The sequence below is a fragment of the Gopherus evgoodei genome, chromosome 24 (genome assembly GCF_007399415.2).
Source record: "Gopherus evgoodei ecotype Sinaloan lineage chromosome 24, rGopEvg1_v1.p, whole genome shotgun sequence".
NCBI classification, from domain to species: domain Eukaryota; kingdom Metazoa; phylum Chordata; order Testudines; family Testudinidae; genus Gopherus; species Gopherus evgoodei.
Genome location: NC_044345.1, coordinates 4635342 through 4650816, shown reverse-complemented (window position 1 = coordinate 4650816; position 15475 = coordinate 4635342). Strand labels below are relative to the sequence as shown.

General features: G+C 51.8%; 1 protein-coding gene across 1 annotated transcript in view; it reads left to right on the top strand.

The window, feature by feature from the left end:
- The first annotated feature begins 236 nt into the window (after positions 1 to 236).
- IQGAP3 (IQ motif containing GTPase activating protein 3) overlaps positions 237 to 15475 on the top strand; it is a 44543-nt gene continuing 29304 nt past the window's right edge. The window contains 15 exon segments of the mRNA XM_030542320.1: positions 237 to 290; positions 2659 to 2746; positions 3595 to 3751; positions 6056 to 6133; positions 6882 to 6958; positions 8630 to 8697; positions 9513 to 9626; positions 10239 to 10417; positions 10788 to 10875; positions 12388 to 12551; positions 12861 to 12948; positions 14050 to 14142; positions 14145 to 14211; positions 14533 to 14694; positions 15312 to 15439. Of these exon segments, the coding sequence (XP_030398180.1) occupies positions 251 to 290; positions 2659 to 2746; positions 3595 to 3751; positions 6056 to 6133; positions 6882 to 6958; positions 8630 to 8697; positions 9513 to 9626; positions 10239 to 10417; positions 10788 to 10875; positions 12388 to 12551; positions 12861 to 12948; positions 14050 to 14142; positions 14145 to 14211; positions 14533 to 14694; positions 15312 to 15439 (1591 nt within the window). The 5' untranslated portion in view covers positions 237 to 250.

The window sequence follows — 15475 nt, the reverse complement described above, 5'->3', positions numbered from 1 at the left end:
GACCCCCCCGCAACTGTGCCCAGGAACCCCCTGTGTCCAGGGGAACTCCCCACCCCGCTGTGTCCAGGGAACCCCCCTGGGCAGTGCTCAGTGTCCGTGGAACCCCTCCCCCCTCTGTGCCCAGCCCCCCACCCCCAGGACTACATTCCCCAGCCTGCCCCGCGGCGCAGCCACGTATCCCAGAACAGCTGGGGGAGAACTGGAGGCGGCGGGAGATTCAAATCTCGATTCCCGAGCCGGGCGGAGCGAGATGGAGCCGGCGGCGGAATCCGGGCCGGCCCGGACGGGCTGTGAGTGAGACCGGACAGGGGGGTTGTTGGGATGGACGGACAGACAGACAGACAGACATTGGCGTGGGGCATGGGAGAGGGGTAAGCAGCCAGGCTGATGGGCGGGAGCAACGGGGGGCTGCAGACAGGAAGGGGTGTGGTGGAAGGGGGCAGCCAGGCTGGGGGACAGACTGATGGACAGGAGCTGTGGGGGGTTGCTGGGATGGACAGACAGACAGACATTGGCGTGGGGCATGGGAGGAGAGGGGGTAAGCAGCCAGGCTGATGGGCGGGAGCAGTGGGGGGCTGCAGACAGGAAGGGGTGTGGTGGAAGGGGGCAGCCAGGCTGGGGGACAGACTGATGGACAGGAGCTGTGGGGGGTTGCTGGGGTGGACAGACAGACATTGGCGTGGGGCAGGGGAGGAGAGGGGGTAAGCAGCCAGGTTGATGGACGGGAGCAGTGGGGGGTTGCAGACAGGAAGGGGTGTGGTGGAAGGGGGCAGCCAGGCTGGGGGACAGACTGATGGACAGGAGCTGTGGGGGGTTGCTGGGGTGGACAGACAGACATTGGCGTGGGGCGGAGGAGGAGAGGGGACAAGCAGCCAGGTTGATGGACGGGAGCAGTGGGGGGTTGCAGACAGGAAGGGGTGTGGTGGAAGGGGCGGACAGACAGACTCCGGGGAGTGGCTGGTTGGTGCAGACAGGTGGGGGCAGACAGTGGGTTGGAGATGGGGTGGGGGAACCGATGGGTGTAGGGATATGTGATCCTGACCCTGGGGTAGACAGGGGACAGGTCTGTGCGTGCAGGAGGGGGCAGGTGGGGAGGAGCCAGTGACCTGACTATAGATAGGGCACAGATAATTGGGGTGCTCAGGGATTGGTGCCAGATGGAGAGACAGATAGGTAGGCTGGGATCAGGCAGAGAGCTGGGTTTGGGCCAGCCAGCCAGTGGTGTGTGGGCAGGGCTTGAGAGGGCCTAAACAGCATCCAGGACAATCAAAGGAATCTGGTGCTGGGGGGGAGAGTGCTGGCCCTGAGATGGACAGACAGACAGAGTGATGGTTGCCAGTTAGGGCACAGTTTGTGGGTCTTGTTGGGTGATTCCTGTTTCTCCTTTAGAGTCAGGCGATGATCTAGTGGTCAGTTTGGAACCCACAGTCAACTCCTTCCTCTGCAACAGACCCCCTGTGTGACCTTGGGCAAGTCACTTTAGCTGCTCTGAGCCTTCGTTTTTCCCATCTGTAAAATGGGTACAATAGCACTCCATGGGGGTGATGGGAGAATAAGTATTGTGAGGTGCTTGAATACTATGGTAACGGGGCCAAAAGGAGAGGAGCGTAGGGGTAATATTTTGTGGGTAGGATGTCAGTGAGGGCAGAGCCCTTTCAGATAGTAGCCAATACGCAGCAGGAGATGGGAGGGAAGGGCTGGCAAGATTTCTCGGGAATATGGAAAAACCTTTATTTTAAAGAGTGTGTATGTGTCTGTTTTAGTCTCTGGGAAGCTTTGAACACACAAGGCGTGTGTGAGTGCAAAAAATACAAATCTGGCTGAAGACGTTTTAAATATGACCTATTGACTGAGTACAACAGGGACTTGTTAACCCAGTGTGCGCTCTCTCTCTTTTGGCTGGCCATGCAGTGAGGGAAGGGAAAACCAGATCTGTTTACATGTGAAAAAGAAAGTAGACAGCCAGAGCATAATAGCCGTTAGATGGAAGGGTTATTAAGTCATGTGATAGTCCATCCCCCCCCTCTAGTAATGTATAACTGTTCTATTCAGTGTGTGCATTGCCTCAGCCAGCTTGTGTTTCACAACTGTAGATGAAGTCACGTCAGTTGGTGTTTTCCATGGTGGGAATAGAAGCTTATGGCTTTTAATTTCTGCTAACGCTCAACTAGTCAGGGCGTGGCGCTGGGACAGAGTCTGCTGCTGTGGCCACCGAAACATAAAATTCTTACTGTTTTGGTATTAAAAAGTAATTTTGCATAAATCTAAGAGCTGAAATGGGAGAGTGCGGTTAGAAATACATATTTAAAAACTCAGATTTTTGGCAAATGCCTTTTGCTTATTGCAACTGACTGTTTTTAAAAAATGTCCTTCACCACTGATGCTGTGGTTCTGTCTTGCATTTCCTTCAGTGTGGACAGTGAGAAGAGATTGGTTGACTTCACTTTCCAGTTCTTGTGCATTAGCACAGTGTGCAAAATATGTGCTGCAAACAACGCGGGAGATGTTGAGAGGCCATTGGCATTGGAAATCCTGGCAATATTTTTACCAAGTTTTCTGAAATCTTAATTGAAATATTTTAATTAATTATTATTGTTTTAACAAAACCTAAACTCTTGTCCATGATTGACCTGGTATCGTCTCTCTCGAATTGTCCAGATGAGCGTCTCACCGCTGATGAGATGGATGAGCAGAGGAGACAGAATGTCGCCTATCAATATCTCTGTCGCTTAGAGGAAGCGAAACGGTGAGCGAGCATTCCCATAGGAAGGATGACTGATTCATTAGAGGGGCCCTGTCGGGGTTATGTTGACCTACCTTAACTGTCTCCTGCATAACAGATTTTGCCTTCTAAATCAACACCAGTGTTGGGACTTCTGAAGTCACTCCTTTTCCCCCAATGTTGGCATGCATGGGCTGATCTGTGTTTCTTGACAAGTGGGTTGTGACCCCTAGGAGAGGGGGAAGGGACATGAAAGGCAATGCGGGGGGGGGGGAGTGAGGAGGAGTAACTGAAAACTGCATACAATAAAGCAAAGAAAATCTTGCACACCCTGACCCTTCAAGGTTGTCTTCGCTGACAGTCTTTACACACACAAACACACACACACGCGCGCGCGGCTTATAGGGATCAGCAATACCGTTTTTTACTCTGGCTTTTATAGGAAATATAAAGGGGGTGGGGGGAATATGACACTTCTTTTTGCCTGTGAATAAAGGGTGGCCGGCCTGAAAAGCCAGAGGCAATGTTGTCAGACTACCAGCAAACAGTAAGTGGAAGCAATGGGCTCGGGCACAAGTCGATTCCTGACTGCTGCATTTTCCACTTACCTTGGGCAGGCCAAGTCACCTCTGTGCCTTGCTGTCTCCTGTCTGTAAAATGCAGAAACCCAGGAGGAAAAAGCACTGTCTGAACAGATGCAAAATATTTTTTTCATCGTTACACATCTCAGTATTCTGAAGCCCAACCCGGTGCCTATGCTATGTCTGGAACGCCCCGTAGGGTTGTGGGAGACCTGCATTTGATGTGGTAGCAGCGTACTGGTCTTGTAAAAACAACTGTCTCCCTAACCGGTTTTCCATCTTTTGTTCCAGATGGATGGAGGCTTGTTTGAACGAGGAGCTGGCCTCCCCTACGGAGTTGGAGGAGAGCTTACGGAACGGGGTCATCCTTGCCAAGCTGGGACACTGCTTTGCACCAGACATCATCCCACTGAAAAAGATTTATGACCGTGAGCAGATGCGCTATGAGGTAAAGGAGTCGGGTGAACTGATTTACTTGGGTTAGAGGGATTGACTTTGAGATTGGGACTTTGGAGACCTGAGTTCCAATCCTGCCTCATTGTGTGGCTTTGGGCAAAGAACTTAATCCGCTGGCACCTCTCCAACTGGAGCTGACGGGAACTGCCATTGCTCAGCACTTGTGCAAACCAGATCCTCTCTGACGGAAATGCTGAGAGTGAAACTGATGAGAGGCATGAATGAAACGGACCAGCCTATGTTCACTTAATAATCTGAATACACCCCCCCCAATTTAAATGGGGGTGTTGTGAAGGTTAATTAGTGCCTATCCAGCTCTATAAAGTGCTGGGTAGCATTATCAACCCATGTAGAGGGGGTATAGATCAGTAGAAGACCATTTTTCTTTAGATCAAGAGATTCCCTGGCTGAAACCTGTGTTGTCATCATAAATTTTTAGATGCTCAAATACTGTGGTGATGGGTGACAGAATAAAACCTTCCGAGCTCAGCTTTAGAAATGCTGGCCAGGTGGCTCAGCTGGATAGCCACATGTGGGGATGCAAGTGCCCACAGCTTGTCACTCTGTCTGCCTCGTATAAGGTAGAAATTTACTCCTCTAAGAGGCCAATGCAAATGCTAACGAGCCGCTTAAGTCTTCAAAATGGGGCTTTAAAATCTTGAAGTCTGGGAGTTTCAAAAGCCTGCCACGCTGGCTTAACTCTGCACCGGTTTAAGCCAGTGCTGATGAAAATCCCACCTTAAGCACCCTTTTCTGTAAAGGGGTGAATTTCAACCCATTTGTGCACAGAAGACTTTACACTGCCAGAGTGCTGTAAAAAGCTGGGGGGTGGTGCGGGAGGAGCTTGGTGTGAATGAGAATTAAGACCCCTAATAGGTTTAACCTAAATCCACTCTGCTAGGTCCAATGACTTTCTCTTAAACGCTCAATTTCTCTGAACACAGCCACCTTTTAGCCACAGCATGGAACTGGCATGTGAGATGCTGCCTGTGCTGGATGTGTGACAGGGTGGTTATACGTGACCTAAAACGGGATTTATTTAGTGTAGCAATTAATTTATTTGCTGACCCAGCGGCATGTGGGTTCCATCCCCCTTTTGTAAGCATCCCATCCCTGCTCCAAATTAAATTATTAAATCTCTGCACCTTATTCCAGGAAAAAAAAGCTCCTTTTTAAAGGTTGTTGGGGATTCATTCTAGACCCTGAGGGCCTTTTGAAGTCCCCTTCTATTTCCAACATATCAAAGACTGTCTTGGATGAATGCAGCCCGTGTGTCTGTTTCTGATACATAATGTGGTGGTGCGTAAAACATAAGGAATCCAGCGCTGTAGGGGCCGATCCTGTTCCCACTGAAGTCAATGGGAAAATCTTTGTGGGTAGATGCTTTTGAATCCTTTCGTATCCTCTTAGATTAACTAACCCTGCTGCATGAATGAAGGCTCTCGTTTCGCAAAGAGTTAAGCATATGCTTAATTTGACTCCTGTGAGCCGAGTTATTCAGGTGTGAGAGTCTCTGGCCGATCTGGCCCTATATGAATGTTTGTAAAATTGTTTGAAAAGCAGAACATTTTTTAAAAAAAAATGAAATTAACTCGTTAGTCTCTGATCCTGCAATGCAACCGATTGGTTGATTTTCAATGGGTTATTTACTGTACTTAAAGTTAAGCCCTTTTTGGGGATGGGGACTATTGTTATCTTCTTTTTGTTGTGTTTGTACAGTGCCTAGCACAATGGGTCCTTGGTTGAAGCCCCTATGTGCTACTGCAGTACGTACAAACAAGTCTGTGCAGGATTGAGGCCTTCGCTCGACTGATGCGATTCGGTGTGAATAAGAAATCCTTTTAATTCTAGGTGATGATACTGGTGTGTGCTGCGAGATTTGCCTGATTTCCTTGCGGGTCTCAAATGGCTCCTGTGCCAAATCTTTGCTATGCTGTGTCTATGGGGAAGCTGGCGTTGCAGGAAGCTGGCGTTGCATCAGCTTCTTCTGCATCAGAGGTGGACGGATGGGTGATCTTTTTTGGGCGAGCTTCTAACAGAGCTCGCTCTAGACCCCGTCCGTGCAGAGCTGGCTGTCGGTCAGGGTCACCGCTCCATTGCTCATGGCCTGGGCTGGCTTAAATGGGTTTGGAAGAACAAGATGTAGCTGGTGCATCTGGCTCAGTGTCCAGGACCAGCAGCATCGGAGGAAGGCGCAAGAAACACCCTCATGGGCAACAATGGCATAACACACCCCAAAGGGAAGAGTCATTCTAACCCCATGTTTAATCTCTCCTCCTTCCCCCCCCCCCCCCAGGCAACTGGACTTCATTTTCGACACACGGATAATATCAACCACTGGCGCGAGGCCATGGCCCACCTGGGGCTTCCTACGGTAATGTATTAGCATCAGCATGTTCGGGCCAAAAGCAGAGCCCGGAAAAGATGAGACCTGCTCTCTGCTTTGATAAAAACAGAGAACCCTTTTGCGTAAGCGGGGGCCGCTCGAGTGACTTCACCCACCTGGGTGTATCATCAACACCTTGTGGAGTCAAAGGCAGCTGGTCAGGCTAATAAAATCTTCATTTGAAACCCTGTGGACGTGAAGGAACCTTCCTTTGTCTCCTGCACACCAGGGGCGTAAGACTTTCTAGGGCGCAGTCAGGTCTGCATGAGCAATCCCTTCTCCATCTGTGAGTTGCAGTGACCCGAGAGTGAAATTCGTGGAAGGAGGGGGCGTTAAGGGGTTGCTGCATTAACAGTAGAAGTCTAGACGGCTGTAAAATCCTGCCAGGCGCTCGACAGAGTGGTCTGTTGAATCACGTTCTCCCCATCGGACGATGTGGAAGCTGTTCACACGGATCAGCATTGGCCCTCCATGTCACAGACACTGTAACATAATCCCTAGCGCTTCTCAGCTTCAGGTCTTCAAAGCACTTTACATAGGAGATCGGTATCACTGTCACCATTTTACAGATGGGAAAACTGAGAGGCAGGTCAAGGTCACCCAGTAGGTCAGGGCAGAATGGGGAATCAAACCATTCTCCAGTCTCCAGCCCATGTCTAGCCCCTTGGCTATAGTGTGCTGCTAAATAATTAAAGCTAATTGGCACTTACAAGGGTGCTGTCTGTATTGCCAACAGATCTTTCACCCGGAGACAACAGACATCTACGACAAGAAGAACATGCCACGGGTGGTCTATTGCATTCATGCTCTGAGGTAAGTGAGAAACCCAGGATGTAACTCGTAAATGGGTTGCGTATCTCTGGGATTATAGGTAGGACTCTACCAAATTCACGGTCCATTTTGGTCAATTTCATGCTCATGGGATTTTAAAAATTGTAAATTTCGTGATTTCAGCTATTTAAATTTGAAATTTCACGGTATTCTAATTGTAGGGGTCCTGACCAAAAAGGAATTGCTGGAAGGGAGGGGGTTGCCAGGTTAGTGTGTGCGTGTGTGGCAGGGGGTGTTGGGGAGGGAGGGTTGCGGTACTGCTACCCTTACTTCTGCCGCCCGCAGCAGCACAGAAGTAAGGGTGGCCTGGCACGGTATGGTATAGTCGCTCTTCTGCGCTGTTGCTGGCGGATCGCTGCCTTCAGAGCTGAGCGTCTTGCCACCAGCCACCGCTCTCTGGCCACCCAGCTCTCAAGGCAACTCAGAAATAAACATGGCAATACCGCGGCTCCCCTAAAATAACCTTACAATCCCCTCTGCGACTCCCTTATGGGTCAGAACTTCCAATTTGAGAAACACTGGTCTCCCTCGTGAAATTTGTATAGTATAGGGTAAAAGCGCACACAAGACCAGATTTCGCGATCCGTGATGTGTTTTTCATGGCTGTGGATTTGGTAGGGCCTAGTTAGAGGATCTGAGGAGTTTTTTGCCTGTAGATTTTAATCAATGATACTTGCACCCTCTGGTGGCCGTTCTCTGTTTATCTCCTGAGGCCAGTAATTCTCAGATTTGGGTCCTGATCCTTAAACGCCCATACACATGTTTAACTCCATGTCTGATAGACGACTCCCACGCGTGTCAAGTGAGGGCGTGTGTGTCTGTGGGATCTGCGTGACTGGATTTAGGTATCCAATTCTATGCTTACGTCCCCTGTTTGTTTGTTTTTTGTTAAATTTGTTCCCCAAAGGTATTTTGCTGCAGCTCCCACTGGCTGCAGGTGGGGTACTCAGTGCCTCTGACAATCTGGTCACTTTCTCTAGGTGCCCACTCTTAGGCACCCGAGTTTGAAAATAGGTCTAGGTTTTAAAACGCACACAAAGAGGCCTGCCACAGACTCTAAATGCTGTGACAAAATGTTGTTATAAATATAATCCATGCAAAATATGGGGCATGGAGGGGTGCCCCATGCCCGTAAAGCCATTGGGTCTGGGCTGTTTCAGAGCAGAGGGCTGGATTGATCCCAAAGCTGAGGGGAGAACACCCTGACAGCGTCTCCCTCCCTTTTAAGCCAAGGGGGGTTCTGACTGAACACGTGTGACTGGTAGAGGGAGGGGGAAATGGGGTCCAGTTTATTAACACTTCCAAGGTCAAAGCAACTACCTCAGTCTCTCTGGAAGGCAGCAGACAGCTAGTCTGGGTCACAGAGTGTTGGTGTCTATGCTTTACAAAGGGGTATCATCCCTGTTTTACAGATGGGGAAACTGAGGCCCAGGAAGGGATGTGACTTGCCTGAGGTCATGCAGCAAGCCAGTCACAGAGCTGGCATTGCAGAACTGTGATCTCCCAGTTCTGTGTTCTAATGACCAAACCACAGAGCTTACTGGGTTATCTACTGTATGGATTAAAAACCCTGTAGTGTGTGTGTTACTGTGTGTCAGGAAAAAACTGGATTGTTAAATTCATCCATGAAGTGTGTTTGTTTTAAATTTTCAGTTTATACTTGTTTAAGCTGGGGCTGGCTCCACAGATCCAGGATTTATACGGGAAAGTGAACTTTACAGGTATGGGATGGTAAAGGACAAATCTGGGCTAGTTCCTGGGGGTTTCCTGGTTAACTCTAGCTGATTTGTATTTACTGCTTGTATCTCTGGAATTGTTCTGCAAATGGGGATGCCTCAGCAGGCTTTTTATTTATAAGGAGCTTTATTTAAGCTCAGATACAAAAAAAAAAGTCAAATTTCTATCTCAGTAGCTAACTAAAGAGATCAGGAGCCCACTGTGCCAGGTGCTGTACGTACACATGTTAAGAGACCGTTCCTGCCCTGAACTATCTAAATAGACATGACAGGCAAAGTGTGGGAGAGAAAATAGAAGCCCAGGGAAGGGGAAGTGTCTTGCCCAAGGTCACAGGGTAGATCAGTGGCAAAGGTGGGAATAAAATCCAGGTGTCCTGACTCCAGGCCTGCCCACTGGACCACACTGTCTCATTTGGGAGACTGGCTCCCTGTATGTACCCAGTTCAGCCCTCTTGATGTTAGAGACAAACACATCCTGCTGCTGGCTCCCTTAGCTCTGTTAACTTTTCCCTTTTGGGACACTGAATGTCTCTTCACCGTATGGCCCTGATTCTGCACTGGATCCCTGTGCACATGTACAGCTCCACTGGTATGGATTAAATTGGCTGACGTCCATTGACGTCACCTGCCGTTTAGGGTGGGGGTTCAGTCTCTGTACAGTGCCTGGCATCCCCGGGGCCTGTTCTTGTTTGGGGCTTCTGCTTGCCATCCTCATGGTACACAGAAATGTCAGAAGGAGTCTGGGGCCGGGCTCGGCCCAAACGGGCGTGTATTTGCTGACTGGGCTTGCTCTGTTCCAGAGGAGGAAATTAACAACATGAAGCGGGAGCTGGAGAAATACGGCCTCCAGATGCCAGCCTTCAGCAAGATCGGCGGGATTCTCGCCAGCGAGCTCTCCGTGGATGAGGCGGCAGGTGATTTTGCTCCCTAGGATAACGCGTGAGGGTGTTTTTTCCTGCAGTGGCGCTTGTCTGAGTCCCTCCCTGGGGTCTTTTGGCTTAATCCAGCTCTGTAACCCTGAATGCGTTTGGCCTCTTTACGGGGCAGGCTCATGTTGGTCTAGCCATCAGTAGACCAACCAATGGGTCACCACCTTCAGTGGCTGTGGCCTAGTGGTTAGCGAACCACAGGGCTAATGGTTGTCAAGGGAGAGTTAGCTGCTGCTTAGACCCCTCACTCCAGGAAAGTGGATCCCGCCTGTGGATCACAACCTTGCCTCCAGTCCAGGAGAGGGGTGGGACCCGTCAGCATCTCCCATTAGCTACCTTAGGCACCTCCCTGCCTAGCGCGCTGGCTTGTGTGGATCCCGGTCCTAGGTGCCCCTCTCTCCCCCTGCATTGTATGGAGAGCAACCATCTAACCCAGGGTTTGTGGATTCTGGTGACTGTTTTCAAGCCCCCTAAAAGCCAGGAGTTGCAGCACTGTGTAGATGCGGGCCACAGATAAATGGAAAGTCTCAAATCCTGTCGCTCCAGCCTCTAACCACACTATGCTCTTCTGTCTCTCTCTTGCCGCGCCTGGTCTAGTCCATGCCGCCGTCCTCGCCATCAACGAAGCCGTGGAGAGGGGGGTGGTGGAGCAGACCATGGTGGCCCTGCACAATCCCAGCGCCATGCTGCTCAACTTGCGAGAGAACCTCGCTGCCGTCTACCAGGAGATGTTGTTCCAGGTGAAGATGGAGAAAGCTGGCAATGCCAGGAACCGGGTAAGAGCAGAGCATTTAGTGAAAGGAGGAACTCCGTTACCTGGTGGTAGTGGTAGGTTCTTATCCTAAATGTGGCCCACAGCGGTGTGAAGTGCATCATGATTTGGGGAGGCTCCTTGCGCTTTGACACCTAAAGTTCAGGGCTCGAGTCATCTTCGAAATGGATCGAGGGCAAACACAGGGTGGATTTCTCTGCAGCCAGGAAAGAATGTGGGCCAGATCCTCCAGGAGGGCTGGCCTAAAGCTGGCTGACCTGGCCACAGGAGGAACGTTGTGTGGGCAGAACTGGTGGATATGGGGGTGCGTTTGGAGAAAAGGGGTGTGCATCTAGGTGAAGATGTGCAATGGTGGGTGGCTTTTCCCTCTTCAGTACCTGCAGGAGAGCCCAGAAAGCGAGGATATTTACGACCGGTGTCTGACTCAGGCTGAAATACAAGGGAACATCAACAAAGTCAACGGTGAGCAAAGCAACGTGTCCCCCCCCGCCGCACCCCGAGAGCTGCTGGAGTAGATATGCTGCTTATTGAGCACGTCCCCTTGGCGTGGGAGATCTGCCCAACACTAACTAGCTCTCCCAAAAGGCTTTGTTTCATGTGAGACCCAGGCTGGGTTCTTCAGGAGAGAGGCCATGCCCCCACTAGTTTTCAGAGTCCTGGTCAGGAGCAATAGGCAGGGAATCCCTCTCTCCCCATTATGGGGCAAAGGGTTTCATTTCAGGAGCACCCTGAGGTTCTCCACATGGTTCCTTCACTGACTTCCCCTGGCACAAAGGGAATCCCTGAAGCAGGTAACCTGGGTAAACTCCTTTATAAGAGCTTGTCTACACAGGGAATCACTAGGCCTGATTGACTGCCGGGGCGGAGATGCTCCTAATCCAGGATGAGTGCCTTTTATTGTATAAATAATAATATATGGAGATATACCTCTCATAGAACTGGAAGGTACCTTGAAAGGTCATTGAATCCAGTCACTAGTAGGACCAAGTACTGATTTTTGCCCCAGATCCCTAAATGGTCCCCTCAGGGATTGACCTCACAACCTGGGTTTAGCAGACGAATGCTCAAACCACTGAGCTGTCCCTCCTGCTCCTATGCGACTTCTGTGTAGACACTGTGAATTAGTTTAATTCCATTTTGGAAGTGGATTAATCAGGAATAGCTAATCCACCTTAAATTTACAACCTTATTCCAGATTGTCTTTCATGTGTAGACAAGCCCTAATGCATTGCCCCTGTGTGGGTGGCTGGTAGCGGGTATCGAACCCCAGACCTCTAGATTTTTGAAGTACAAGCTTCTAATGCATGAGCAGCTCTGTTGGCTGAAGCTGGAGCAGGCTCATGTTGGTCTAGTCATCAGTAGAGGTCAAGAGTGCCACCATCAGTGGTGTGGCCTAGTGGTTAGCGTTCTAGACTGGGATGCCTTAGACCTGGGTTCTATTCTCTGCTCTGCCACCACACTGCTGGGTGACCATGGAGAAGGCACTCTCCCCCCCAAACCTCCCTGTGCCTCAGTTTCCCCATTTGTACAATGAGGATCAAGATACTGCCCTCCTTGGCGAAGAGCTTTGAGCTGTCCTGATAAGAGCGCTTTTTAACTTTCGTTGCGGGTATGCTAGAAAATCAAAGCTCGTGGGTCATCAGTAGGGGACAGAGAGTCGCTCCATCAGCTGGCAGCAGTAGCAGGCTCTTCTCTGCGAGCCAGTTGCTATAAGGGGACAGGATGGAGCTAGCATATTGCGCACACACATCAACCAGCCCTTTCAAAACGAGTTCCTTGACAAAGGACCATTCACGGAACAGCCGACGTTCCAAGCCAGCTGGCTGGGTAAGTGGAGCCCAATCCTGTGCTCTGCCTAAGCCGATCCCCTGCCCTTTTAAATCCTTCACCAAATGACGTTGACTCCAGGGCTCCATGGTACCAAGCACCCCAGGCTAGTGGCTCTCTAGCGGTGTCTCCATGCCTCTCTCCTAGTGCACGGAGCGCTGGAATACGTGGACGATGCTCTGGAGAGGCAGGACCCTCTTGCTCTGTGCCGGGCCCTGCAGGATCCCGTCCTGGCCCTGCGTGGTGTGCAGCGGGAAAACGCAGCCTGGTACTTGGATCAGCTAAATACTGATCGGGAGCAGAAAGCGCTGGTAAGGCCCAGCAGGGGAAGGAGCCCGCATACTGGAGCAGGGAGGAAAACTGCGTAGACAGGAACCAGGTGATGCTGTGGGATTGGGCCCTAGCAGTCCAGACACCCTGTGCTGGGTCGGGTCTGGATCAAGTGAAAGCCCCAGGCTCTAAAGGTTTCCTGTGACACATGGACATTCAGGAAGCCCTGCAGCCGGTCTGCATGTGAGCGACTTCCCTTGGAGGGATGGCGGGCGTGGCCCTCGGAGGGGAGCAGGCTGGCTGGGCCAGTCTCCCTGGTGTGCAACCTCCTGCTGCTTTCCTCCTTGCAGGAGCTGGGCTACGTGGACCTGCTGGAGCAGGAGGAGGTGCAGGCGGGAGTCTACGCAGCCAATGAGAGAGGAGATCAGGAACACGCCAGTAAGTCATGCCAAGTCCCCCATGCAGCGAAGGGGGCTGGTACCGACCTGGTGGCAGCCAGGGTCGCTATGAATCTGAGGCCAGATCCAGGCTTCTCAGCCTCTTCCTGATGCAGCTGGGCCTTGCTCCACTTCCTAGTGACCCATGCCACAAACCCCCCGTAACTGGCACCTTTGTTGGCCGCCATACCGGAGAGGCCAATGAATCGTTGAGAGACACCTGCCCCACAGGGACTCCCTGTCTCTGTTCACTTGCTGCATTTGCTCCTTCTCATGTGTCGGAAATGCTAACGCATTAGTGCCCCAGCCGCAGAGGGTCTGAACATCACGCTTGGCATCTGGCTATGCCCAGGCTGCTATGGGGTGGGGCATGTGCCAGTTGGTAGGCAGAGAGGTAGCTTGCATCACCTCTGGGAACTGCTAGGGCTTGGGCCATCCTTAACTTCTGTCCCTGCTTGGGGTGCACTTTGCCTGGTCCAATGGACCCATCCTGCCCCTCCCTGCAATGCCACACTGTTGCCAAGGCAGCAAAGAGCCGCTAGGGCCAGTCCTGTGCCTGGGCAGAGGGCATCACGCCTGCCCTGAGTCCCCTGTGCAGCTCAAAATGCATGTGGTATGGAAGAGCTAACGCCCCGTCAGCACGGGGCATGTGGCGTCTGAGTTGCAAAGCAGATTTCAGGCAGCCTGGGCCCCAGATCTCCGCCATCAGATGCCTCCGTCGTCCCAAAGTCAACACCCCACAATTATCGCCGCTGAATGGACCTGGGCAGAGCAATTCCTCAGTAGCCCAAATCCGGGGCTCCAGGAGACCCATGTCTTCGCCGGCGGGATCGCAGCAGTGCTGCCCCTAACCTGACTCCCGTCCATACATGCAGCACTCTGCCTCGAGTTCAGCCGGCTATAGACTCCAGCTGCCGGGGTGGGGTGAAGCTGGCGCTCGCCACGCAGCAGAGATGCAGTCGCTCCGTGCCGCTGGAGCGTTCTTATTGCAGCGTGGCGGCTCTCGATCAAGTGGCGTGAAATCGATTTGAGCGTGCCTTAAGACAAGCCCTGAGTTCGCCCCCCGCAGTTAATTTGCCTCATTTGTCTCGTGGGTGTGCAGTGAGGCAGGCCGTGAGCCGAATCAACGCTCGATCCGCACGGGGGGAGGCGATGGAGACGGTGCGAGAATTGATGAGCCCTGAGGCCCAGATGCCAAGGCGTTTCCCTTCGCCGCCCAGCTGTACCAGCACGAGCTGTCCTGCTACAGCAACACCATCCGCAGGTGAGGAGAGGGCAGCATCTCGGGGTCGGGGAAAGGAGGAGCGGTGACAGAGGCTATCGGACAGTCGGCTCTTTGCGCTGTCCCTGGGGGCCACTTCACAATGGGGGAATCGCTATGGCTCATTGACCTGGTGCTAAAAGCCCCTGGACTGGTGCTCTGGAGATTGGAAACAATCTCTGCCATAGACAGCATGGGACAAGTCTCTCTGTGCCTCCGTTTCCCCTGCTGTAAAGGATTCACATTGGGTGCTGTAGGAATTGGGGGGCAGAAAAGGATCATCGTTGTGTGTGTCAATTCCCCCTCCCGCCCCCATTTCTGCAGGGTGAGTTGGGGCAGGAGGACACTGTACGTTGCAGTGGAGATGCTCTCGGCTGTGGCGCTGATCGACCGGGCACTGGAAGCTGGGGACGTCTCTGGATTCTGGAGTAGCCTGGTCAGCCCTGCCCTGGGCCTATCTGATATCGAGGATGCAAACGCACAGCGGTAATTGAGTGGATATTCAGTGGGAATGATGCCCCGTATACCGATTCCAGTGGATTGAATTGGCCGTGAATGAGTTAAAAGGCTTTGTAGCATTTAAAAATGACAAAGCCAGGCCCTGACAGTTGTGAGGTGGGTCGAGCTGGGTGGGGAGGTTTCTGAGGCTGTGAAACAGGATCTGCAGGAACCCACGACCTGAAGGGTTAAACTCTGTCCGTAATTTGGTTCTGTTACCAGATGTCATCTGGGGCTGACTGCAGATCTCCCCAGCAGCCTGCAGGAGCCACCACAATGTGGTCTTATGTTAAGAAAGTTTAGCGGTGAATTTGTGTATGGAAGTCAGGACTCCTGGGTTCTATTCCTGCCTGTGGCAGGAGGGGTGGTAGTCTGGGTGGCCAAAGCCGGGACTAAGAATCGGAACTGCTGGGTTCCAGTCTGAGCTATGTTATTGGTCAACTCGTGACCTTCATGCTCTGTGCCTCAGTTTCTCCATTTTGGAAACCAAGAGACTGCCTCCTGCGGCGGGGTGTTTTGACATTTTCTGACAGCGTTTTTCAGACCCTTGGATGCTGGACCTTTCAGTCCTGTGCTAAGCACTGGCTCTGTCTTTCCCCTTTCAGCTATTTTGACGACTTGTTGAAACTGAAGCGCCGGTCTGGGAAAGCTGGGGTTGCGTTCCTGAGCTGGAACGACATCCAGGCCTGTTGTGAACAGCGCCAACTTGGCGGTTGCAAGACGAAAACGGACAGTAAGGGGCTTTTATACCTGAGTGTTGGGCTCCGTG